Source organism: Camponotus vicinus, unplaced genomic scaffold (genome assembly GCF_025532165.1).
Source record: "Camponotus vicinus isolate PSW18456_S1 unplaced genomic scaffold, iyCamVici1.0 SCAF_13, whole genome shotgun sequence".
Lineage (NCBI taxonomy): Eukaryota > Metazoa > Arthropoda > Insecta > Hymenoptera > Formicidae > Camponotus > Camponotus vicinus.
Genome location: NW_028141949.1, coordinates 4481937 through 4509604, shown reverse-complemented (window position 1 = coordinate 4509604; position 27668 = coordinate 4481937). Strand labels below are relative to the sequence as shown.

At 35.5% G+C, this 27668-nt stretch overlaps 1 protein-coding gene across 2 annotated transcripts in view; it reads right to left on the bottom strand.

Moving 5' to 3' along the window:
* Positions 1-27418, bottom strand: part of LOC145964650 (V-set and immunoglobulin domain-containing protein 2-like) — a 211853-nt gene extending 184435 nt beyond the window's left edge. The window contains exons 1-3 of one of the 2 annotated variants that reach the window (XM_083087645.1): positions 27328-27418; positions 18404-18553; positions 7076-7289 (exon numbers count right to left, since the gene is read on the bottom strand). In XM_083087645.1, coding sequence (XP_082943771.1) covers positions 7076-7133 — 58 coding nt within the window. In that variant the 5' untranslated portion in view covers positions 7134-7289; positions 18404-18553; positions 27328-27418. The remainder of the gene's footprint in view (positions 1-7075; positions 7290-18403; positions 18554-27327) is intronic. The other variant, XM_083087646.1, reaches the window with a different exon arrangement.
* Positions 27419-27668: the final 250 nt, after the last annotated feature.

Genomic DNA, 27668 nt, shown 5'->3' with positions numbered 1-27668 from the left:
CATAATCAACTGTCGAGGCGAGAAAAACGTGCAATATAACTTTGCGGAAGGGGCGACGATCGATTCTGAATAACTTAAGGATCTTGCAGGAATCCTTTATAAGGGAAGAAGGGAGAGAACGCGCGCTGTTGAAGTTTTGTCTGCAACTTCAAAAGACTTCGCACCAACGCCAATCGAGCGCAAAGTGAACTTCATGAACGCTACTTTCTCGCGCTTATCGTTGCGAGAATCACTTCTCTCCTTTTACTCGAATATAATGGAATTTTCGCGGGAAAATAATTCAAAATTTTCAGCGGAAACGAAACGTTCCCAGCGTTTTAATCAAGATTTTTGATTCAAAATACATTTAAATCGCGATAATTTGGATTATACGGCGCTATTAAGCTCCTCATATTATATTCACATGTCTAACATTAATTATAAAATCGCGCATTTAATTGTCTACGTCCGGTTTTATCGTTAATTTAATTTAATCGTTTAATACGATCACGTGCACCCGTTTGGCCAATGTGGCGTGTAAATCGTTGAAAATTTGTAAATACCACATTCAATTACGCGCATCAATTATTTTCTAATCAAATGGTCACGTAAATAATATACATACAAATAATAACGCGCCTGTAAGATTTTAATGCGAATTAAAACGCAGTAATAACCAGTCGGAAATAACTGGTCGTTAATATCATTCGTATAGAGACATCCATTAGCAATGCCGCTAATGAAAAGCTAATTAGTAACTATTTCCGCGTGCGATCTACGATGCGGCGGAGAAACGAAGTAGTCAATTTTTATATCTACTCTACATTTAATTTAGGCACGCGCTCTTTAACAAGTTTCGTCAACTCGCTAATAGCCAATTACGTGTCATTCTGTGAAATACGGGAATGGAAAATTTCGAATTTACTCAATATATTCCACAAAGCGAGAATTTTTCATATAAATAATATAATTATGCCAAAGCGTTATATTAAATGTTGATAATTGCAAAAAAAGAGAGAGAGCGAGAGAGAGAGAGAGAACACGTTACCATACCGATTATCAATTTATGACATTATATAAAGAATAATGCATTCTATTAAGCACCAATTTTATGAATAAACGATGAGGCAAGGAAGCGGCAAGGGAAAAAGATGCGTCTTCCGCCATATATTTCGCAAAGATTGGCAATTTATATAAATCCAATAGATCATTCAAAAAATAACGGATTTCTACCGTGATCCAAACGCAAATTTATAGTGACTCTTCAGAAGTGTATGGCTTCCGTCTTCAAAAGCGCATATTGCTATGCATCTCACGGAAAGCGACGACGAGAGCATTTTCGAGTCTTTTTCTATGTCGACTTTATATCTTGAAATCGACTTCAACAAATACGAAAGAGTTCGTACGACATATACATTTTGCGATTAATTTATCAATGAAATAAAATAATGCATTTTTAAATTTTACGTCTGTAAAAATGATAGCAAATATCATTAATCTTCATCATTAAATTAAGCAAATCTGTAATGATTTTACATTTCTTTCGAATAGAATCAATCTTTTTGAAATAAAAAAGTATCATAACATATTTCTTAAAATCTACAAAAATGAAAATTTTATTAATATTATGAATTTAACTCATTAAAATAAAAGATAAATATAATCTGATAATTTTTTAGGATTTTTACACTTTTGTGTTAAGAATAAACAATTATTTTAATATTATAAAAAGCTTTTTAAAAATAAATAAGAGAACATACGCGCTAAAATAGAATTCTACGTATCAAATAAAAGTTAAAAAAACAAAGAATTAAAATATATATATATATATATATATATATATATATATATATATATATGTTGGCATTTTTACCATAAAATAAGTTTGTCACTCACCGGTGCAACAGCAGAGTTGATCCGTAACATACAAATATAAAATTTAAATTATAACAACGCCTAAAATAATTAATATTTTAAAAAATTATTAATATTACATAAAACTATGTATATCATTCGTATATTTTACAAAGTTTTGTATTCATCATTCAAATAGCTTTTATTTCAAATAAAATAATAATATAATTTTTTTAAAACTATTCTTAAATTTAATCCTTTTTATATTTAATATTTTTTAAACATGATACACATGCCATTAATATTTAGAGATAAATAAATTACATTAATGACAATATCACATGCATCACGCATACACAGCATAAACAAAAAACCGTATGATTTGTTGTTGCTTACTTTATGCCAAATATTTAACGTTTTATGAAATAATTTTATTCCAAATATTCTGTTTTTCGTGATTAATTATTAACAAATGGTTAATAACGGTTTTCCATTATCCAAATTATTCAATCGAATGCTTCGTGTATTCTATCTATGTTCTATATATCAATTATTTTCTGTTACTTTAATTATTCAGTTTGGTAATTTATATATTATTCTCTTAATACAAAAATGATAATGATGCTAAATTATATATATATATATATATATATATATATATATATATATATATATATATATATATACACACACACACACATACATATATACATATATATATGTCGACGAAAAAAGGTTAAAGCACGATGTAAGATATATTCGATTTAACAAATATCAAATAATTAAAAAAATAAAAGTTATCCGTACATATCGTAAGAAAATAAATTAAGCTGCCTGTAAAGTCCCATTTTCTTCTATTGCTTCAATTCCTACTTTAAATGAGTAAAATCTTAGAAATGACTGTACCAATTTTATTCAAATTCGTGATAATTGAAAGCTTACATTAAGATTATAAAAAAGCACTATTAAACTTTTATTACGGCTCCAGTTCTAGAGATATTTTAATGAAAAATTTGACATATGAATTCGTAATAAACTATTTGATAGTGTCTCGACGATATGTTAAAAACATAATCTTTTCTAGCACATTCAAGAGGCCTGAGAGATGGTGAACAGCAAATTGCGATCTCTTTTGAAAACATACTATCAGTTGTTTTAGTCAGGTCGAACTAGACATTTGCTACGTGCGAATTCGTCGTGATGCACGTTGTGACATAGCGAGAGTTTCAATCTTTAATGGCAATAAATTTTTCAAGAGCCGTCAGCATCCGTATATGTGTGAAAATTTATCGCCTAGATTTTTCGTTTGCACTGCAATGACATAAAGATGTAAAAACTGATCACAATAATATTTTTATTTTTGATGTTAAAATGCATCGGTATCTTATTAAATTAATAGAGCACATTAATTAGCGAATGGCTTTTTATTTTTGATGTTAAACTGCATCGGCATCTTATTAAATTAATAGAGCATATTAATTAGTGAATGGCTTTTTAGATTGTTATCAATGGCTCATGTTGCGATGTATTATGATCACATACATAATAGCAATTATGATAAATTTTCCAACAAGCAATCGTGTAATTAGAGCGACCGGACTTTAAATTGGTAATTGATAATGAGTTCATATATTATGACATTGTAATAATTAAGCGTCGATCTTTCATCATCATTTACATGCAAGTAACGCGTTATAAGATTTATTTAAATTATACGTATATAATTAAATGTCTTTAATAAAATATCTCATTAATCCTATTAAAAATACATTTTCTAAAAAATATCAGAATTTTTAATTTGATGAATGTTACCAAATAAAAATGATTTTTCGACACGTACTTCGCTGCGATATCTTCGAAAATAAACTTATTTACAAGAACCTAAGGATAGTTTTGTAATTTCGTAAATCGCAATCGTAAAAATACTCGTCATAAAAAATCCTCCATAAAAAATAATTCAATAATGCTCTCATACTAGGGGAACAGACAGATATCATTTTTCAGATCCTACGTAGATATCAGTTTAAATAAATTTATCTTTCACAATGTTGCTGTTAGATCCCGCCGATTCACGTGAAGAATCTCGTACCGAGTTTTCGTAGACTTTTCGGACGAACAAAGTTGCTCATCGAATTTCACAAATGGCGGAAGTCGCATAAAGTCCATTGCGAATTTGGCGTGGCAGATGCTTACTGCGAGTATCACACAACGAGATTCGACACGGATATCTCCTCGCTCGCCATGAAGATACTCCTGTCATTCCGCTGACCTGCAAGGAACCAGCTGTCGTGCCAAAGTTCAGCAAGACAAACGGCTGCTTTTAAAAGGGCTAAAAGTTCGCGTAGGGATCGCTCTTTAAACGGCAATCGAACGAGTTGCAAAGAAATGGAGATTTTCGAACAAGCAATAATGAACTAACTTTGTTCTGCCGCCGATTCGAGCTTGCCATTAACAATAAATCGTAATGTTAGCTGTAACAACGTTGTAAATGTCGTTGCAGCTAACATTACGAGTAGAAAATTTTTAAACATTGTTAAAAAGCGGTATATATATCATATACATATCGGTATTTTCATATACATATCGGATTTCGGAATTAATGATATTAATTTTAAGGACAAAATTTTTTTAATCAATTGTTTTTATAACAGAAATTCTCTCTCAATACTTTTTTGCCATTTTGTTATAATATTTAATCATTAATTTTTCATAATATTCAAATTTACATAAATATATTTATAATTAATTTTAGAGAAAACATTTTTTTAAATCGTTTTACTTTTAACAAATATTAGATTGTCAAATATTTTGATATCTTGGTAAAAGTCGCACACGAAAGAAATTGCACCGAAAAAGTAAACTCAACTTTGAGCGAACAAGTTTAAATAAGCGCATTTTGCGAAAAACAAAGTATAATTTTACGTATCGCGGATAACGCGAATGAACGTCGGAGAGTGGAGAGATGTCAGAAATGTCAAAGAGATTTTACTCTCATTGGAGTCCACGCCGTGAAAAAAGCTGTCCCGCGGTACCGGACATCGCATAATAAATCTCTTTCAAAGCATCGTGCATTTTTTCATCCTTCGGGACAGACGTAATCATGGATTGTCGCGATAATGTATAGCAATAATAATTCTGATATATCTATCGAAGATTAAAAATCTTCTGATAATAATATACTGTCTCTTTCTTCTTTCCTCTCTTGATATAAAATATTTTAACAGCACATTCTTGGATGCATTATTAAAATGTTGAAAGTTGATTTCCCTTTCAAAGAAAAAATAAACAATCATTTTTCACCGATACTTTCTAATAAACGAAAGTTTGCTTTACATGTTATTATTATCATAAGGAATCTTTTTATTAATTCAATTATATGAAAAACGTATCTTTTTTTAATGATTTAAATTTCCGAATGACCTTCAGAGAATTCTAAACTAATTATTCCAGAGTGCAAACATAAGTAGCTCAGAAATAGACGAGCAATTTAAATGCATTTGCAGAAGCTCGCTATTTTTCTCTACTACCGGCCCAGCCTTATTAGAATAAAAGCGCTGCGCAGAACGGGAAATTAAGTGGCGCGAGTTGCACTTCCGGGCTGAAAGTGCTTTCACGTGTCTCGCGACGATCTTCGAAAGCAAACTTATTTACGATACCGTGGCGACAGCTGAGCGTGGCCCTCGTAATTTCGTATACGACCGAGAATGACCGCCACAACCGTAAATAAGCGACGACGAGACAAGGGTCTCGTGTGAGAAAAAAAAAAAAAGAAGCCGGCTGCGCAGCATCCACTTAACAAAAGTTACGCCAGCGTTTCGCCCTCCCGCACGTGTCCCTTCGCGATCGATCGTAATCCTTTCCTGTCTCGTTCAAATAAATTAACGCTGTTTATCGAGCGCGAAAGAGATCGGCGTAAAAATGTTGCTTCAACGAAGCGTGATACTTTACGAGTTTTGTACACTTAATGTAAGTGCATTTTAGCGTAGGTGAAAAATGATGGATCACCAATGGATTTAAGCATTGAATTGAGCCTTATTTATGGTCGTAAGAAAAAAATGTAACTATATAAAATGATACAAATTTCTAATAAATTATATCTTACATAATATGACAAGTTATTGAAAAAGAAGATGGACAGGATACTACAGTTTTTCCTTAATACAAAGTTGGTCATCACTGATTATCTATTCTACTCAATAATTTTTTGCAGATTTGAAAGAAATAATCGAATGTAATTTAACGAATATGACATAGCTCTCGCAACTCACGGTATAATAAAATCGATAGCAAAATTTTACGAATAAGAAGCGATTTGTAGAAGGATTGAATTATTCATGCACTCATACCATCGCCTAACGGACTCGTCGCAAAAGTTACGTAATAGCAGGCTCTCGAATGTCACCGCATTAATTCTGAATTATAAAGAGTCGACTACGACTTTTATTAAACCTAGACCATCGATTCTGTAACGCATAAAGAAACATCCGGCGAAGAAATTTCCCATTCTTATTTTACATCTAGTGGACCAGAATATATTCTTTCGGACGCGAGAAAATAGAAAAAAAAAATAACTTTATATTCAAAAAGTTTCTTAAAGAGATATCTCGATTTCTCCTTCCTGATTGCGCTCGAATCTGTATGAGAAGTTCGCGTCTAACGAAACTAAAAATTAGAGAGATCGGAAAGGGAGCTCATAACTCCCCCGATCCGCCCTTTTTACCACGCATACGCGAAAGAGCGACGGGCGCTTTGAAATTCGCGGCGCGAACGCGATGCAATCGAATTAATCGGGGCCGTGCACATCCACCGCACCGACAATATAATGCACTGTCGTCTGCGGTCGCAGCACGGTCGAAAGCTTATATCAAAAATCATTAATTGAACGTACTCCGGTTCGCGGCTCGCGTCCAGGGTTCAAAGATAAACCGAGATTAATTAAACGTTTCGCAAGCGAGCGAGACAGGCCGAGTGAACCATGTCATGTCTCTCGGGTAAAGATACGTTACCGATAAAAATCCAACGCCCTCGTTTCAAAGGGGAAAGGAGCAGCCGGGGAGTGGGTCGGCAGGCCCTGCAATTACCCGTGCAGCCGATGTGCGCAAAAAGCACGCGAGCGACCGAAAACGAGAACGAAGGAGGCGAGCCGATAACGAATGTTGACGCACTCGCGTATCGTGGACGCTCGATGGAACGCTCTTTGCACGTGGAAGCACGTGGGTGGACTATTGTATTTGGTACATACCTCGACGTGATCGTTCGGCGGTATCGTAGATGGAGAGCTGAACGATGCCGGTGCACATTGGCGAGCTCGTTACGTCGATCGAGAGCTTTTGACGAGATCGCGAAATGAGGAAGACCCTGATGGACAATTATAAAATGGCAGCACAAAGATAGCGAAAACGAGTGAGGCTTCTTGAAAATCAGGAAGAAACCCTCCCGCGAGGAAGCCTTGCATTCTGAAAAAAAAATGAAAATTCCTGTCAATATTTTTACGAGTATAAAACGGATATTGATGTAAAATGGAGAGATGAAAAATACAAATATTAACAAAAAGTAAATAAAATATATTGAGAGCTAACTTGGCAGTGTTCACAAATATCGATCAAAAGTTTCGATGACAAACGATAATTAAAGACTAGATTATTCGCAAGGTTGAATGAGTGGCCTCCGAACGGATCTGCACAAAATAATTGAAGATATATCGAAAGAATAATTACTACGTAGGCAGCGAATGCTAAAGTGGACACTCGAGGGAGGAAACAAACTAAACAAACGGCAACTCTCCGGGAAAGATACGATATATCCGGCAAATTACAAGGCTCGAGAGGACCGCCAACAAGCGAGTTACGATTGAAGAGCTTCGAGTGCGATATTACATTCACGACATACATGGTTTTTTTTTTGTTTGCAAGAAAACATCAATAATCTGAAAAGTAGGAAAAAGAGGCGAATATTTTACGATATAATTGAATATTATATTCTTGAAAATAAATAAATAATAAAAATTATTCGATAACAAAATCAATGGTTACAATTTTACATAATAATTATTAATTCCATTTCATTTTATATCCTCTGTTTAGTTAAATATTTGGTAGAGTTTATAAAGAATTATTTTTGAAATGAGACATAATATGTGTGTGAGCATCGCCAGTTACGAAAACTTATTAATGGTATTAATTTGAGAGATACGTTGATAGAACTCGAAAGCAAGTTTCTTAATAATTCTCGTCAATAACGACAATCGCGATTTCGCGTGTGTTTTTCGTAACACGCGAAGCATCGTATAGACACGCAAGCTGGTCGTAAGAAAAGGGACGGCGTCCTATTTAAACGTACCGTGTGAACGCAATTACAGCGCAATTCATAAAATTCAACATGGTTAATTAAGTAAACGATCCTTTGACTACACTATAAATAGCGATATTACGCGATATTGAGGGCGATTACAAGCGTATGTTTGTAATATTACACAATGAAAGCAATTATCTTTTGCAATTAAAATTACAGAACAGAAACTATATAAAGCTACTTGAAGTACATTTAATTAAATTTATTCAAAAAATCTAATTTTTGAAATATTTTATTAATTATATTTCTTTATTTTTCTTTTTCCAGATTAATTACAATTCAATTCAATAAAAACGTATTGTATCTTTTAGCCATGATTGTAATGTCATGAAAGAAAGATAGCATTTAATATTAACAAGTTACAATTATCTTTTGCAGAAAATAATATTTTTTAGTATTTTTCAAAATACTTCTTTTTGAAATTAAAAAAAATGTTAATTCTTAAAATAAAATATTGCGATCAAATTTTTAATGAAAATTTGGAAATATTCAGACTCTCGATATGTGACCTACAACGCGCTTTTATTTTAAGCGTTGAATCGTTCAATTTTATGAACTGAGTAAATTCACAGCAACGAAGAAGTTTCGCATACTTGACATATACTTTCGCTGTCGCCGAAGAGGCGAACGGAGCAACTAATGTCACCATTACTCAGATCTCCGTTATATGGATAGTATTGCCAAGTGTACCGATGACGAAATCGCTGCCTCAACTTTCTACTTTTTTCGATACTCGCTTCCAACACACCCTCCAGTGTGTTTATTTTGTAACTTGACGACGGAAGCCGCATTCTTTTTGCTTTCCGCCTCTCTTGATTTTCCGTTTCTTTCGCTTACCACTTCGAAGATTTAATCAAACTCTCAACTATAGATCGATGGAAATAAAGATTTAAATTTTTGCAATTTTTTCTTTTTCATATTAATTTAATATAAATTTAAATAATATTAAATAATGTTTCTAAACAACTAAAGACTCTAGAAAACAAGCGTGTAATCCAATTGAAGTTTCTAATACAATCTAATAATTAGCTGAATATTTGAAAGAGATTGTTGTTTAAGAATTTATGGTACATTTCTTATATCTAGCTTCCTGCGATATCGACTAAAAGTCTTGAGCTCTCCATGTTTGTGAGAATTCTTATAATCTTTGCTTACTCCTGCCACACAGCTACGCTCCTATAGCGAATTCTTCCTGTCTTCTCCATTTCCGTGTCTTCCCATTTTTTTTTTCTTTTACTACCTTCTTCCATACTCGTACGACTTCCAGGTACAAGTTCTCGCCGTTACAACTCCTGCTGGCTACTCCTCGTGTTTTCGATCTAAGCTCGAGCTTAGAAGAGAGAGGGAGCAGGCGATCATCGATGAGGGGGTTGCAGGTTGCACTACGAGAAGAAATCGAAACTTTGCCGGCATACGAGAACGACGTTTCTATATGGAAAGCAGTCTGCGCTGAACGTACGGAAATTGCTTCGCCAGCCGATTCTTGCGCGCGCGCCTTCGTTTCCGCTTATTACAATATTTAAGTTGTTATAAATTTGATGTTCTACTGATAATACAGGAAGGAGAGGGGAGGGAATGGAGCTGAAATGAGCGTACCGTGTATGCCGAGCTTTCCTTTCGCATAATGATCGCGTTAGAATCTCATTTCCCAACGGCGCTACCGATGGCAACCGATGTGGCAAGTTTTGCAGTCTCTCGTTAATTAATACTTAACGTAACCCTCAGCCGCGCATGCGATATATTTTATGCGAACACTCGTAGTTTATAAATTGATTGATTATGTAGGCAAACGTGTAAATAAACAACGAGTCGGCGCAGTAAATATTATCGATGAAATATTATCCGTGAATCTCGTGATAGAGACTCACCGCGATGTATTAAAACATGCGAGTCGCGTCTCATTACACGTTACTTTATAGATAAAATTAATATAATATATATTTAAATAATATCGCGTAAAATCGCAATTTCGGTCAAAGTTTCAAAATTATTTAATAAAATAACATTCGTAAAATAATACAAAATTAATAATATGTTTAGCATCCTTTCATTTGCTTACTTTTCAACTTCAGAAAATTATATTTTTTTTACAAATGTAGAGAAAATATTATTTTTTGGAAATATAAAGACGGGAAGATAATTCTCCCCTTTCGAATAAAGAGCATAAGCGTCGCGCAATGTTAGGAGCACTATCTCGCTCAATCCGACATAATCATAAAAGTAATTTACCGCGCGCGGTCTTAACCATTTCGCGGAATCGAGAATAATAATCGTTCGCGGAATCGATGCTGTTGTTGACATTAAAAAGCGCTAATGCCACAATAACAATGGAGATCTTAACATGAAGCATGATGCACCTGGATGCTTCTGCGTGGATTAAAAATAGAGCGCGACCACGGAAGAAGCGAGGTCGATCACCTCCGCTCGCGCGATATTTATAGCGCAAAAAAATCTTTATGACTCCTCTGTTCTCTCCCGCAGGTAGAAAAGGTGTAAAATGTTGTTTCGCGAAGATTAGCGTCGTAACGTCGATGCGATGCTGCCGCGCACGGTTCTTAGCTTACTACAATCTCGTTCGCGTGAACTTAACGCGTACGTCGCAAAACGCGAACTTGTAAGCACCAAACTCTGACGATGTAACTGCTCCGCACTAACGCAACCGCAACAGCCGTGTTTTTTAACGATGATAAGGTAAACGAGAACGCATTGCATAACTTAACGAATATTTATATCATATTTTCATTTATTATTAATGAATAATAACGAAACAATGTTAAAAAATAGAGAATGCGACATGATTTATAGTAAAGCTTTGACGACAACGACAAGATGAAAAAGGATCATCTAAACTGAAAGCAAACTGATATACTCGTTGTAATCATTATTGATACTGTTGTTTCTAATGTTTAGTCTTTCTATTTGACATTGATTTTTTAATTCGCGGAATACAATGTATAAAAATGACGAATTTTTATATTTTCGCGAAAACACGCTAACGCAAAGTCGAACGCCGCATGCTTCAATGCCTATCGGATGATTCTGCTCGACGGATCGAGAGAATTTAATGCGTGAACGCGGGACACACATACGGGCGATGCGTTGATAGTAGCTTCACTTCAAGTATCTATTTAAGCGAAGCCTCCTTCACGATTATCTAATCTAAAGTAACGGATTTATAGAAGGTTCAATACGTTTCAAAGAATCCCTAATGAATCAAAAATTAATCAGAAGAAAAGATGATTATTCAGTAAATGTAATAAATTTTAAAAAATGTTAATAGAAAATGCAATAGAAAAAAAATAATCAATATAATTTAGATGAGTTTGACAGATTCAATGCACCATTAACTTTACAAGTATCATCATAGTTAATACTATCTGCCAAATGTAACAATGTGAACAGCATTTCAAGAATTTTCATGAAGAAAAAACTTCCTCTTTTTGCATTCGCCTTTTCAAAATGCGATTTTCAAGTTTACATCCCGTTGCATACGAAAGACGCAGGATTGCGCAGGCAGTATCATCCATATCTCACTTGGTGTCTCGCGGTGTATAACGGCGATAAGTTTGCGTTGTACATTTTGTAGAAAGTCGAAAGTGCCGGAAGTAGATTTTGGGCGTTCCGTGTAAAACACCCTCCTTCCCACTTTCCACTTGGTTGAGAAACTTCTTGAGAATCGGTACTTTTGATGACGTTATCTTCCCGTGCATGGATTATCTAATATTTTGGAAGTATAACCGGCTATGAACTTTGAGATAGTAAAATAGCTAATTTACTTCATATTACTAAAGTGCCAAGTCCTTTCAGGAGTTTTATTGCACACGCAAGATAAATGATTGTCATTAATATAATGATAAAAAGGAGAAGAAAATACATCAATATAGAAAAAGAACTATTTTAGCTGACATGATAATTTTAAAGTGCAATAAAAAGAAAAACCTGCGCTACTTAAATATTAATACTTCTTGTAATATTATCAGTCGAGAAACTTTCAATGTTATCTTCCGTTCATATCGCGGCTAACGCTAAAAGCGATGCTCTGTTGCTTTCTCGTTTCATGGATAAAGACCCATCATCCACTTACTAGTCGCTTTATAAAATGTTAATATCCTTCTTTCTCTCAGCGAATCGATAAGGATCTTCGAGTTCTCCTAGGTATAAAATTCCTCTTCGCGTATGACGTTATTAAAAAGCTTCTTTACTAAGCGTAATCAGAGAAGAGCTCCCACGCTTTTGCTTTCGTCACATATTTCACAGAGCTCGAGTTCTTTTAAAAGCGGTACGAATTTATTATATCCAAATTCTAAGTTATGATACCGATTGAAGCCCGATGACTTTCTTATCATCATATTTAATTTCAAATTAATAACAATTATGTTTCAAATATATCGTAATAATATTGTATAACTTTTTTACATTTCTATTATTGTCAGATGCTTTGTATATATTTTGTATTAACAATTTCTATATTTATTCTATTTAATATTTTAATTTATATCGAATTATATTTTTTACGTTACTTGCAGACTATTTTTCCAAAAAAACTCGTTTATCAAATTTTTAACTGACTCACTAACTTATCAATTTCATTACAAACAAATTTATCAACTTCCGACAAGTGAAAGGGTCGCGGCAGGAATAAGCAAGCGATCGCAAATTGTTGAATCGGGTCCATCTCTAATCTGGTCAAGGTATGTAAATTGCGTGAAATCGTGCAAACAGTTCATACAAAGCATTTGCCACGGACAGAATTCTCGAATCTCCGACACTATCATGGATCGAAATGGCCGCTGACCAAGTCACTTACATACTGACCGAAGTGGTCACGGAATCCTCATGTTGTAATTTTCCCCATCCTCTCATCCTCTGATTACACACGGAGAACTAATCCGCGTCGCAACTTCAGGTGATCTCGATCGAGCGCGCAGAGAATAAGCCACGAATTACGCCTAAGCTCCACTTCGCTTCTTGACACGTTTATATGACAATGTGATCGTATTATTTAGAGATGCCCCTCCGTTGTTATTCTTATTATTTGCAAAAAAATTAATGATAAAATATATAAGCTTATTTCAAATGGAGAAAGTATGTTTTTCTTACTTTCTTTTTCTCTATATCAATTTCTATTTTATTTATAAATATTACAAAGACCGAATATAATATTTCAAGAATTATACAATCGTAAATCAAATAATAATAATGCTAAACTACCGGCAATAAATTAAGAAAATACGCGGAGATCAGATGTAACGAAGAAACGAGCGATGAAGTAGGAAGAATTAGGTGCAAGTTAAGGGAAAAAATATGCGTCTAACGGGCTTAATGGTTGAAACAGGCGCGTCGTACGATTAATGAGGTCTTTATAGTAGGCCCTGTGCTTTCGCAGGCACGCGAACAACGTTCCCGCGAGTTTACGTGCTGCAACTTTTAAGCCACGGTATTACTCTCAGCATGGCGTTAATTAATAATTAAAAATACACCAGCGCCTTTAAGTTTTACCCACCGGAACCATTGATGTCAAGCGCAGAAAAAGAATTCTACATGATTTAAAAAGATGCAAAGTTTAATTTGCATTAATTATGAAAATTAATAAACGATGATTTATTAGAAGTCAACGTTCCATTAAGCAAAGTAAATAAATGTTAGATTAAGATTTAATTGAATTATTATATGTATATGTTTCTAAATTGTTAAAATATAATAGAAAATTATACAAGGAATTTATTTTTTAAAAAAGGATAGCTAATTATATATATTTAATATATTAAATATATATAAATATATATATTAAATATATTAAATATATATAAATATATATTAATATATATAAGAAATTAAAAAAAAATTAGAGTGCTGTTGGAAAATTTTATTACATTGCGGTGTAAATTGCGGTAGATGGAAGAAACAGAAAAATCGTTGACGATCTGGTAAAAAATTTTGTCTCTTATTGCGTAAAAGGATGGTAAAATAACAATGGAAACAAACGGAAACCAGCAGACGGTCGGTGATGAAATGTAACTCTGATAAAACGAAAGTAATTTAAGAAAGTGCACATGCCGGGGCTACACACGGCGGATAATCACAGACAACGTTAAGTGGCTATAGGATATGGCAAGGAAAGGATTTGTCGAGACACAACAGAGCGTGGTGGAAACTTTAAGAGATGGAACGTCAGACAAAAGTGGAGACTTTTTCTCGTGCGGCAAATTAAATAACTTGTAAAAAGATTACGAACAATCAAATAATTTTTATGGAAGTAAATAAATTAAATAATTTCCGATAGAAACCAAACAAAGGGACGAGGAAGAATAGTAGTTTTTATCCACAGTTCTCTCTTCGATAAATTTCTGATAGTACAGCATTAACAATTTATGAAAAATAAATAGTAGCGACAATTAACGAGACAAAGATCGAGATAATTTTTCCGTCAGTTTGCGGTATCGATATCGTGATTTCATTGCATCATTGTGACTGTAATTCCGACGTCTATTCCGGCGGAACCATTCTCCGTCACCGTCACGTTCTATCGCGAGCCCTGCCGAGAAAAGCCCGGATGTGCGAGCGTCGTGTCTCTCGAGACAGGGAAAGCTCTCCTCTAAGCAGGAAACTCCATCCCTCTCTGTCTTCCACCCCTTTCCCGTCTCACGTTCCCTCGTCCCGTCATACCTTCGCCTCCGTTTAGGATCGAGAGCTCCGGAATGGTTGGCCGTTACGCTTTACGAGGCTCAGGGCGAAAAGCAGCGGAGTCGAGTCTCGCACTCGAGGGTGCCTTTAATTGGATTCGATTGATTCGATTAAACTCGCCCTCTCTCACCTCCACGCGCGCACCGAATTCGCCCATTTAAATTCGACCGGCGCGATAATCCTCGCGCCGTTCTCATCCGTTTCTCTTTCTCTCTTTTACTACCCTCGTCTGGAAACGCCTCGTTTTCTCGCCCTACCTATTTCCGAGTTCTTCGTCGGCGTCTTTTTCAGGGTCGGGCGCCGGCTGCGAGAGTCGACGAGGGACTGCGTGTAACTCGACTTTGAGTGGCCGGATGTCCTGCACCCTCGATAAGGAGAGCCCACTCGAAATGACATTATTACCTCGAAACGACCAGACTAGACTTTGGCTCGCGTTCCATGGAATCAGCCGAATTTATTTCGAATGCGAAATTAAAATTCTCGCCTCTTCCGAGATATATTAAAGCGATTATGGATATTTCTTTCAAAAAAGAATTATCGCTTGAAACTTTGTTTTCTGCTTTTTACAGATCTCTTTTTTTCTTTTTTCATATTTTATTTGAAATGAGAATTTAATTTGTTTGTCGATTTATTTGTGTTTGCTTTTAATTTATATCTACGAAATTTGCTTTTTTTATTTTTAAATGAGATATTTTGCTATAATAATATATTTTACTTCTCTTTTTAATTTTATTCTTTATTCTTATTCTTTATTTTATTCTTATTATTTTTTATTCCTTTTTAAATAATTCCTTTACTTTTATATGTTAATTTTATTCTCTTATCTTTAATAATTTTACATAATGCGTTGCTTTTTATTTTTTCAGTCACTCTGTACTATTATCATTACTTCAAAGTAGCCGAATTAATTCGTGTCGTATGCTAACTATTATATCACATTTTAGCCATGTTAAAATTTTCAGATCCTGACGAAATTCTTTAGGAGTTCGCCTATATAGCGATCTTTGGACGCAATTTTTCCATGCACTTGTTTGCGAATCATTTGTAGAATCATAGAATAATGTCGTGATTCTACGAGGAAAGCGGAAACATTGGTCTCCAAAAGGAGAAAAGGGAGAAGGGCTTGCGAAGATAGCTTGTATACACTGTGTGTGTGTTGTGCTTTAGTATAACATTGTCCTGTTTGGCGTCCATTAGGAGACCACGTTAGCTCTTACCATCCTTTCTCTCATCCCTTTTCAGCTTTCATCTCGGTTGGCGCTCTCGCCACCGGCCCTTGCTCGCTGTCAATTTTGCTATCCTCCTCCTCCTCTCAGCGCTCCTACCGTAGACATTATTACTCTTGTCGAGGACAGAGAATAGCGGTGGTTGTTCCACCGGCGTGGAATCCGGACAACAAGCGTCGCTACCACCCTTAGATTTCACCCGATGATAACGAAAATACACTCCGCGCGAGCGCGACGAGTATCTTTATTGCTTATTGTCTTGTATTTCTAAATCAAGACTGATTAAGCACGCTATTATTTTTATTTATCGCATGTTATATCAATTTTTAAATTTATCTTCGACTTCGCTAGAATTTCTTCTTTTAATCTACATTTATTAAATAAACAATAGTACCAGATTTTACGCAATTATATTAATAATTTTAATGTCCTGAAAAATTTGTAAAATTTGCATGAAAGTCTAAACAGAAAAATTCAACTTGAAAGTTTCCTCATCGAAATCTTTCAAATAAAAATCCCAACGTCGCGATCATTCAATCGATGTTTGAGCATCAAAGCTTCGCCCGTTTGAATCGCCTCGTATTTCGCGTAGAAACCAGCCAATTCTACAATTCACTTGTCGGCCTCATAAAATCTACCACCGCAAAGAACGCTGCTACCAACTTATCACCGGAAACAACGACGCATATCCTAGCACGACTAGTAATAGGCTACCTATTTTAAGCGAGGCCTTAAGCTCGCCGACGTTCATTATTCCTGCCGGTATCCGCTCATCGTTCGTTCCGGAACTTTTATTGCTCTCAGTCGTTTCAGAAGAGCTTCGTGTGCCGGTAGGAATCAGGTTTTCCTCTCCTGTCTGCTCGGCAAACTTTACAGGAAACATCCTCGTAGGACAAGTGCATTCAGTCGCGCGTTCCAAGCACTCAGTTCTTTAATATTCTCCGTACACAGTGTTTTCATTGCAACGATTGTACCGTGCCTTTTCCAGCCTCCATTCGACTCTATCTCTTTCCTTCTCTCATCTTTTCCTATCTTCCATCTCATTGTCCTCCTTTCTTTCCTTTCAATTACTTTCCTTTGGAGATTTGTGAGACTTCACTTCTTTCGCGATTTTATAGAGGCGTTAAATACGCCCTTCTCCTCTTTCTTCTTTTTTACCATAGAATCGCGAAGTTAATCAGAAAAATCGTTCGTGTCTCGCGATGTTTCTCAGAAGATGACGCAAAAGTTAATTAAATAAGAATGACAGTTTGTCTATTGATTTCTATAATTCACTCTCGACTTTTGTACTCGTAAAAAATGTAATTATACTCGACTTTGATCCTTTTTAAGATATAATAATTTACGATTTTTTTTCATTTACTAAGCATTTTTATTTGAGATTAAGATATCTTGCTTTATTGAGATATTTATTATTATAATATATAAGGCTAATTTTCACGAAATGTCATTATATAATAAATAAACTATTTATATTCTATTTTTAAATATTTCTTTCGTTCTCCAAAAATTACGAAAGGACTAGATCTACGTATGGCTGTTACTTCCATGGCTATTCAATATTTTCATCGTTTTATAGTTGCATTTTATCTTGATATATAATTATAAAAAATTATTAGAGTATTTTGACTTTTGTTTATAATTATATTCATCTCAACGATAATTTTGGCATCATCTTTGATAAGCGCTCTCGCGCTTTTGTGATAGCAACGCGTAACTGCCGTCCGACTAGAAATCCCAACTTTCCACCTGAAATCTCTCCCCGAAGAGCGCTCTTTCTACTTCGCTCGGACTCATCTTCTGTGAGCGGAGACCGGAGGGCCGGTAACCTAACTACAACGACCAACCCTTTCCACCGAGAGCACGTACGCTCTCGCTGACAGCAACTCACCCGATTCCCGCAAACTCGCTCCTCTCCTCTCCTTTTAGCCACGAACGAAAATTATAACGATGAGTACAAGGTGTCTCGAAAATCGCTCATTTTTTCATCATTACAGATTCTCTGATAAATTTAAGATGAGTATTTTCTCAATTAATTTTAGGAAGGATTTTAAAAAGGCAAATTTAATCAGTCTTTATTAATCTTTCTCGTGATTCTTTAATTTTCAATCTTAACTCTAAGTGAGTCTTAACTTTACAATTTCAGAAAATTTGTAGAAAAAAAATTATGATATCTTATTAATAATACTTCCATCCCGTACAACTAAAAAATTGTTAACGTTTCGATATTGGATCTGTCAAATTTTAAAAGAAGAAACCGAGCACCTCTCGCGCGAGACACCCCATATACAATAATGAGCTCTACTTACTGGCTTAGTCGCTCGCACGTGTAACTCGAGATACATAGTTCCATAGCCGTGGATGGTGCCCTGTAATATTAAGCCAGGAACCGACGGTGACCAGACGACAACGAGGATGATGATTTAGTCGACTGTGCGCGTTTGTCATCTAAAACAGATCTGCCCAAATTCGAGGTCGCGAACAAAATGTTTTCTCTTTTCCATCATCACGTCAAGGGAGTTGGAAAAGTAAACAAAAGAGAATAAATATTCCACAGGGGAGAAATTCATACATAGCTTGTTATGTAAATATTATTCCATATTGCGATCGATAATAAATGAAACACATAATTATATATATGTGTATGATATATATGTATAATCCTCTCTTTTTTCTCTTACTCTCTCTCTGTAAAAGAATTTAATTAAATATTCTATATTTAAAAATATGTAACAAAAATGCGAAAATTTTAATTTTATAATATAATTAAATGATCAGAATTAATCTATTAAAATAATGACGTTAAATTTATGATTTCTAATTACGTTAACACACACAGTTCTATAAAACTTAGTATATTTATATTTCCATTTATGTTTTATATATATTTTATATAAACTTATCACCAATAAAAAAAAACAACTTATATTCCTATTGTTTTTTTTCACCTATTTTGAATTATTTAGTTGAAAGATCGTAAGATTATTTTAATTATAGAATGTTTTGAGAAGTATATCCTATAAATGTTTTTTTTCTCTCAAATTGTATTAATGCAACTATAGAATCCATACCAAACAATGATTTAATATATCACATCAAATTCGTTCATGTAATAATAACTAAATGTAAATAAAATATAAGTGGTGAAATGCATGTAGAATTTAAAGTTAATGAACCGATTCGTTAAAAAATTAAAACGAAAGGACGAATAAATAGATTGGGGGGCAAGTTTACAGCGGGCGAAAAGTTTTCTTTTGATTTTCGTGTATACAAATGCAGCTCCTGTATTTTCAAAATCTTTGGAGTATCGACCGGAGAGTCTTGAAAAGTTTACCTTGTCCTAGGGAAAATTTCATGAATAATTTCCGAGTACATCAGTGCGCGCCGGAAGAAGCACGCAGCGAGCCCGCTAAAATTACGGAGGAAAATACAACGCTTGGACTTCTTCGTGCTTCTCTTTTTACTGTCTGTTATCTTGGAAAAACGACGGTATTACGAGCTTATAGAAAATACAAGCAATCGACCAGAAATGTTGACAAAAATGAGAACGAGAAAGATAAAGCTTCATAATTAGCGCAAAAGCATGAACACACAACATAAATTTTTGTACTAACGTATATATAAAGGAATGTTTTGAACAAATTTATCGTATATTAATGAAAAATAAATAATGTAAATAGCCAATAATTTGTAACCGTTAAGCAAATAGCAAGTTATTAAATAAATAGCAGGATGCTGTTAATTAACTACTGAACAAATAAATTGTTAAATAACAATTATTTGCAATATTATGTCAATTTTCAATATCGACACGTACAAAATATAAACAATTGTAAACTCTGTATATAATCGATGTTTCTAACATCTTTCACAAGAATGTAATTTTCGCAGAGGAAAATTTAAGATATTACATCCTTTTTTCTTTTCATTTTCAAATTTACGTTATTATTTGCGAAAACAACTATACCGCGCGCATGTAAAACAGCGCATTTTCGTCTCTTGCTTTTCCTAAATAACGTACGCAAACGTTGTTTCGGTAATTAGTTTCCCCGGGGAAAGGTGAACGCGAAGCCACGAGAGAACGAGTCCACGCGAATCCCTTCGGATTTATTCACGCTCGGCGTTAGGTCAGAATGTTATTCGCGTAACCGCTACTGTTTCTGCGCTCTCGCGCGCGCATCAGCATTTGCACTCACTCGAAACACCAAGGGTCTAACACTTCACGCGAATGTACAAGCCGGCTTTGCGTATGTAAATATACGATGACGAGTCGGACGGTAGAACGGCTGATTTAACATCGCCCTTTTCGCCCTTTTTCTCACGCGCAATTGCGCAAAGATATACGAAACAGCGCGTTAATCGGAGCAAGATGGAACTTTTGTCTCTTAATAAAGATCTAGAATAAACCTCTATCAATTTTAGCGTGGCTTAATTTAATTAATATATAAAAATGTGATATTCTTTATATCTCAACATTGAGAGTTGTTAGAAATACATCATGTTCTTTTATGTCTCATAATTTTAATGTGCTTTAAGAATTTTAGGATACTTTATTAAGAAAAAAATCTCATTACATCGACTAGAAAATATAATATATTTTTTCTCTATACGAAATTAATATGAAAGTAAAATACATATATTCAAAATGCGCCTCTATTATAATTAGATCTACTTTTTCCACTGCGAAAATACGAGAAAACATGTTACGTATTTCCGACGGCTTTAATGAAATTTACGGAAACGAAACTTTCCTCATGCAGATCACGAGATACTTAAACTCAGTAAATAATTTCCGACAAACTTCGGCTAAAGCACATATGTAATCGCGAAAACGCGAACTCACTTTCTCTAGGCGCGCGAGATAAGCCTTTCATCGTTAAATTTATGGGCACTCGAATAATTCTGCAACAGAATCTATTTATTGTCGTCATCTAAGTATCTCTTTTCCTCAACAACACTTTAGCCATTGTTTCGTTGCCACATTTTGCTCCACCTTTCTTTTCCCGTTTCCTCTGTCACTCTCTTTCTCTTTGATTAATCCGTTTCATTATCCTCTAGCAAACTCCGCGAGCATACGGTTCAACTTTTTGTTATTAGCATTTAGGGCAGATACGGGGCGTGCCGCTCCGCGTTGTAGCAAAGCATTCAAGTGTAATAGTCAGGCACGGCATTCGACTAAACGACGAGCGGAACCGAAATATAATAACGACGTGGCAAGATGTGCATAAAAATACAAAATGATGTGGTAATCTATCCCGAGACGTGAAATATTTATTCATGAATCGAATGATAATCAATCTGATTTGTAAGCATCGAATATATTAATACAGCTGTCGTAACCTTCTCGTTTCAGCACTCCTTTCCATCCACGAGGAAATATAGGGCGGCCGCAAATTTTGTTCTTTAATTAACTTCACGTAGACTTTATTTCAACGGAATTTTAATTAAAACTGTTTAAATTATCGAGATACTTATATTAAATATGGAAAGCTTGTGGAGGTCCCCCTAACTTTTATGAAACCTTTTGTGCCAAGTCATGTTATTGTTGAAAATTTTGCGACAAGCTGTACCAAATTATTTGCACATTGCGCCAATTTATTTCTCTTCTGTTTTTTAATAAAATTGCACGAATATAACGGCACGACAGAGTGATATTTGGGCTGTTGTAAGTCTGTACGCTTAGTTAATTCCGCGGTGTCAGTTTCCGAATACTGTAAATCTGACAACAGTTGCCTGACAACAGACGTCACTCGTACCGGAGGCAGCTGACAGGTGGAACGAATATGATTATAGATTCCGATATATCCTATGTGCGGATATATGTCGAATAGTGTACTAGTTATTACCGTTTGCATGCGACATTGATAGATTCACTTATCGGCACATCGTCACTTCGATGACAACTCCTCGCAAAACTTTACTCCTCTGCATATATCAGGAGAGGAAGATATGCAGGAAATCTTTTACAAAAATAATTTAAAATAAAAGTTACAAATATCTTAAAGAATATAAATATATTAAAATAATAAATAAACTCTTATTAATCGCATATATATAATATACACATATCCTATTATTACATTTATATTAATTTAATTATGCGTCATATTCTATAATAGAAGAATTAGAAACTTATACTTGCAAAATTTCTATCAAGTTGCTAATAGAGTCAAAACTTTTCTTCTACTTTTGACCTCAATGTTCTAATAATCTGCTTTAATTAAACTAGATTTAATTAAGTTACATTTTTTTGAAATCATTCAATCTATAGTTTTTCTAGTCTCTGCTTTTAAATCTCTAAATAAACTTATAGAGCAATTTCTATTTGTGTATTACCTATTTAAAGTACAAAGCAAAACCTCAGTTCTTATTAACCCATTTTCTACAATCCATAAACGTGCGGGGAACATTGTGGTCGAAAATAGAAGGACAGTTTCAACTTGGATATGTGCTGCACGTAGAAAAGTCCAACTCATAAATTTTCATCTTTATTCCGTACTACCTTTATAGCAGAGTAAAACTCTTTAATTGCTTATATTAAATAATTTCCTCAACTATAGTTACATTTTCGTCGAGCAGAAGTCTCGCGTGTATTACACGAGAAATGCGGTCTCTTTAGAAATAGGTCGCACACACGTGCCGTAAGAATCCAACTGGCGATTATTAAGATTAGTCGTCCCCGGTGAATCCGACGCTCGGGGAAATTCATTTTCGCGGTAATGTAACCCCGGTGCTGTGTAACCGGGACGACCTAGCAGGTAACATGTTATACGGATCCGCCGATAGACGTCGAATACGCGTGCTGAATCCCACGGGGACTTACGAGACAAATCCCCCGTGGCATTCGCCGATGGATGGATGGCGCCGATAGTCGGGATTCCGCTTGCAAAGGGGCGCCAAAAAAAAATCGGTCGGACATAGCGATGCCCCGACGACAGCCGATTGAAAAATGGAGAGGACAAAGAACCGTGGCAAAACACGGTTAGACAACGAACCGCACCAAATTCCCGACATTCGCCATGTTGTCGCAGTCTGTTATCAACGTCACGAAAATTGGTCCCACTAACCCCGGTATTCGCGACATCGATGTCGCGTGAAATATTTCCTTCATGATTTTTAATATATATTTTTTTTTTACAAAACTCGAAGGATCAAAATTGCAAAAAATCTCGAGCGATTTAAGGCATTCGGTATATTCGCAAAAATCGCGAGTTATAGATTCTTTTCTCATGATAATTACGAGATAATAAAATGATATTTTTCGTAAATTCAAATTTGTGAGAGTAACTCAGGATCGATCGACAGTCAGTGAGAGAAATTTTATTTAATCGTCCGTCGCAAATCCGTATTACATCTAGGAGAAGCTCTCGAATATCACGAGCACGCTCGTATCATCGAAGTTTCGTCTCGTGAGAATGAAGGAAAGGAAAGGAAAGGAGAGAGAGACTAGTTGGAATAAGAACAGATGGTTACTCGATCGAACTTGACGAAGCGACACGGGCTCTTCCTCTCTCTCTCTCTGTCTGTCTCTTGTGCCAGGCTTATTCGCCGACCCTTTCGGCCGCGCACGTGTCGCAGCTTAGCGGCAAGAAAAGCTCCAATTTAATTTCGCTCAACGCTCGAAGATGAGGTTATTAACCTTAAAGCGGCCGGCGCTTTGCGAGCTCATTTGTAGGCGCATCGCGCGACGGCAACGTCGTGACGGAACTCGCCGCCATCGTCGTCGACGTTAAAGCCGAGGAGCACGACGACAGGATTTCGACGCAGGATTGCGAGTACCGCGATAGAGACATTCTTGTGTCTTTTTTTCCCTATCACATTTTGAGTAAAATTAAAGATTCTAAAGAACAAAATGCTCCGAAAATATTCTTCGTAAATGTTAGTCTCGACCATAAATTGTGGCTATTTTGCAAAAATACAATTTTCAGTATTCTCGAAAAAAAGATACGATATTTTTGACACGACGCCGAGATGCTTAATACATGACGTAATTTTCGCGAGCCACGACTTACACGACAGATTTGTTTTGTCGCGTGCGACATTTTTCGTTTCGCGAGCAAAATCTAGCAAACGTGACAGGTAAAACACGATTCGCAAGCAAATGCGCGAGCAAACGGGGAAAAAACGGAAGGGAAAAAAGGAGAGAGAAGGATAGAACAAGCGTTAACAGTATACGCGCGCAAACACTCGCCGCTCTTTCGCTGCGGCATAATTACCGCGCAGCGAGAGGGAGGGAAATTCCAATTAGGAAAAATAATTAATGAAACAGGCTGGGACAAAGTCGCGCGCCATTCTCGTCGAGTCGCGCGGAGAGGAAGTTCGGGGTTCGAAAATGAACATTGAACGTACATTAATACTTTGTTCAATCGACACATAATCGCGCACGACGGAGGCTGTTGATAAAAATTTTTGTAAAGGCTATAAACGAATTTCACAAAGAGCTATAAAGACGGAAAAGCAATTTCAAGTATTCTTAACGAAAAATATATTTCCGACAGGACGATGCTGGTGCTTAATAAACGCCGTAATTCTTTTGACGTGCCATTTTACACGACTTTGTGCCTGCGCGTTTTCCTTCGACTAACGCGACTTTACGATCGCGATATTATTTTAAATCCGACAGTACGTTTGGAGAAATGCAGAACGTCAGATCGAAAATTGCGGAAACAAGTCGCAGTCTTTTTCAGATTTATTAATTAATTTGATTTATTAATCTGAACGAATAAATTTTTTTTCTCTGTATCTCAGTTTATGCTACCGTACAACATACCCTCCCACGTCTTGTTTCCTCTAGAAAAAAAAGAGAAAAAGAAGAAGCGAATCTCTACGAAGCATTCGAATGCATCGCGCGCAAACGACCGGCGAACAATCGCATCCCGATGCGATGCAGTCTGCAGTTGCATACTCGATCGGCCACTCCTTCTTTCGCGAACCACCGACAATCCTTTCAATCTCAAAGAGTGGAAAGTTTCATGCCAACAAGTAAAGAGAAAATCGAGTCGCCGGATGGAGGGAACTGGAAAGAAGGACGATCAGGTCCGAGGATACCGAAGAAGAACCGAGTTGGGGATGAGGGCAAGAGGGGAGCATGAACAAGTTGAAAACTTTTCCTGTCCAATTGGCTTCGCGCGTTCCGTGTGCATCTTTCCTTTTTTTTTATTCTTCAACCCCGTGTAATAAAATCGCCGAAAGAATCGAGGATGCGAAAGTCACTCGGCTCTTCCAGTGGAAACCGACGACGATCGGAAGACGGCGACCAGATTGTAGATCCGTAATCTCGTCTAATTGAGGAATTATTCAAGAAAGACCACCATCGCGGGCGTCGTTTCTGCCTGCTCCTCTCATCGTGTAGAATTCGCGCGTAGAACTCGCCCTTCGATTCGCACTTTGTAATCCGTGAAGAGAATTCATGATCTATTGTATCTGATTGATCAGCAAGAACGAGATAAGCAACGTAATAAATGCACATCGCTCGAGAATTCGGATATTTTTCAACGATATTCTCGAAAAGTTTATTTAATATTCTTCATTTATTCTGCTGTGATCTGCTATATTACAAAATGAACACCAAATATTCATTCCTCCTTGTAATCTCGCCATCGAGAATTTCAGATGTCTATCATTTCTTTCTCTTCTCTTCATTATCTTCCTTACATAAAATATATATTGATGTAGAAAAAAAATATTCAATTGCGATTATAATGCTATATATTAGCAATCTAGTTTATAAATTATAATAAATTCCGAGGTTATATTTATTATAGATAATGTAATACAATGTAAAAGTTTATACTATGTTCTCCTTGTAATTTATGAAGGTTACAGTTATCGGCAAATTGATTAATAGTTATTTTCGAAACAGTTAGAAACGAGCTCATCTTACTTTTATTCCTCTTCTACCAACTTCGTTGACCTCGTCAACGGAAAAGAGATTTCTTTGTAATCTTGTAAAATGAGAAAGAGTCGTTTCCTGAAGATTTTAGAGACTAATAACAAACTCTCGTGCCTCTCGCTGTTTCCTTCGATCGCGATACAATTTAAGCCGACGCCCGAGAATAGCCATCTGGGCTCTTCGTTAAAAGAATTTGATTACAAGTGCGCGTCTCCAGTTCTTGACACTTTTGAAGATTTTTGAAAGACGCTCGGTATGATAAATGATGGAATCCTAGCAAAACGCGGTGGATTCGCTCCATGGTGCGTCATTATTTACGTGTCGAAGTGGTAAAAGGCCCTTCTCGCAAACTCTCATCGATCTGCCCCTCTTCTTATTCAAGGGAATGAATGGATCCCGTCGCTTTTAACGACGCTGGATCGGTAAGTTTCATATTTACAACTATCGGCGAATCCCCTCGAACGAGTTAATTTTCCTCATTCGCGAAATCGTATCGTTAGGGAAGGTCTCGCTTGAATTATGGTAATTACAAGATAGGGAATCTCGAGAAGATTCACGAGAAAGTTATATTCAAAAAAGTTGCATGTAAAAAAAGTATCTGAAAAAGTGTATTATTTTTTATCTTTTTTTAACGCTTCCCATAACGAAAACTAAAAACACGTTACGATAGCGATAGTGGCGATAAAAAAAAATAAAAAAAAAGATAAATTCGCGCATCTGTCTCTCTCTCTTACTCTCTATTTTTATCTACAAAGATCACATACGCGACGAATGTTGAAAATGGAACGTTGAATTGAATATTGTCGGCATGGTCGCTAATAAAAATTTCTGCTGTGCTGTTCGCACAATCTGAGTCACGGTCGCACACCTCGCATCTGTTAAATCGCGTTTGAACGCACGTGAACCATAAATATATCAACATGAAACTTCACGTAACGATAGAGCGTAACTCGTCCGGGTGGCATGCGCAAAAGTGTCCATTCTCGCGTTTAAATGAATTGCGAGAAGCGTGAAGTCTGTAATGATCAACGACGCGAAATACTGACGGAAATCGGGTGTGATTAAAGATGTAATTAACTCTTTACGATCTCATATCGAGATAAACTCGATGAAATTTAAATTAGTATAAAAGAATATAATAAAATATAATAATAAAAAGATGCGTATTTCTTTTCGAGGACAATAAATAAACACAGCTGATAAATCATTAAAATATGCGCGTGAAACAAGAATCAACGTTACAGATATGTTAAAATTTAATTTAATACAAGTAATAAAACAATTATATTAGAATTCGTATGTTTAAAAAATCTAAATAAGGATAAATAAATTAATACGAACCACCAGCAGATGCAGATGTTCGATGCGATGATACAATCGTGCTGCAAATAGCGAGATAGACCCTTATTCGCAGATCCTCTTCAATTGAAGTACCGATTAAACACAAATACGAGCCTATCTAGACAGTCACAAGAACAATTGGGGCAAATAATCAAACAAATAATATTTACATTTTCAGCGATTAGTTGTCACTTCACGTGTTAACTCAAGAAAGTAAAGCGCTTATCGAGATTAATTTAAATCGTAAAAAAGATTAATATTCCGTGTTAAAAACATGAAAGTTTCTTAAATATGTGGATGAAAAAATATACACAAGAAAATTCTAATAAAAAGGATCGAGT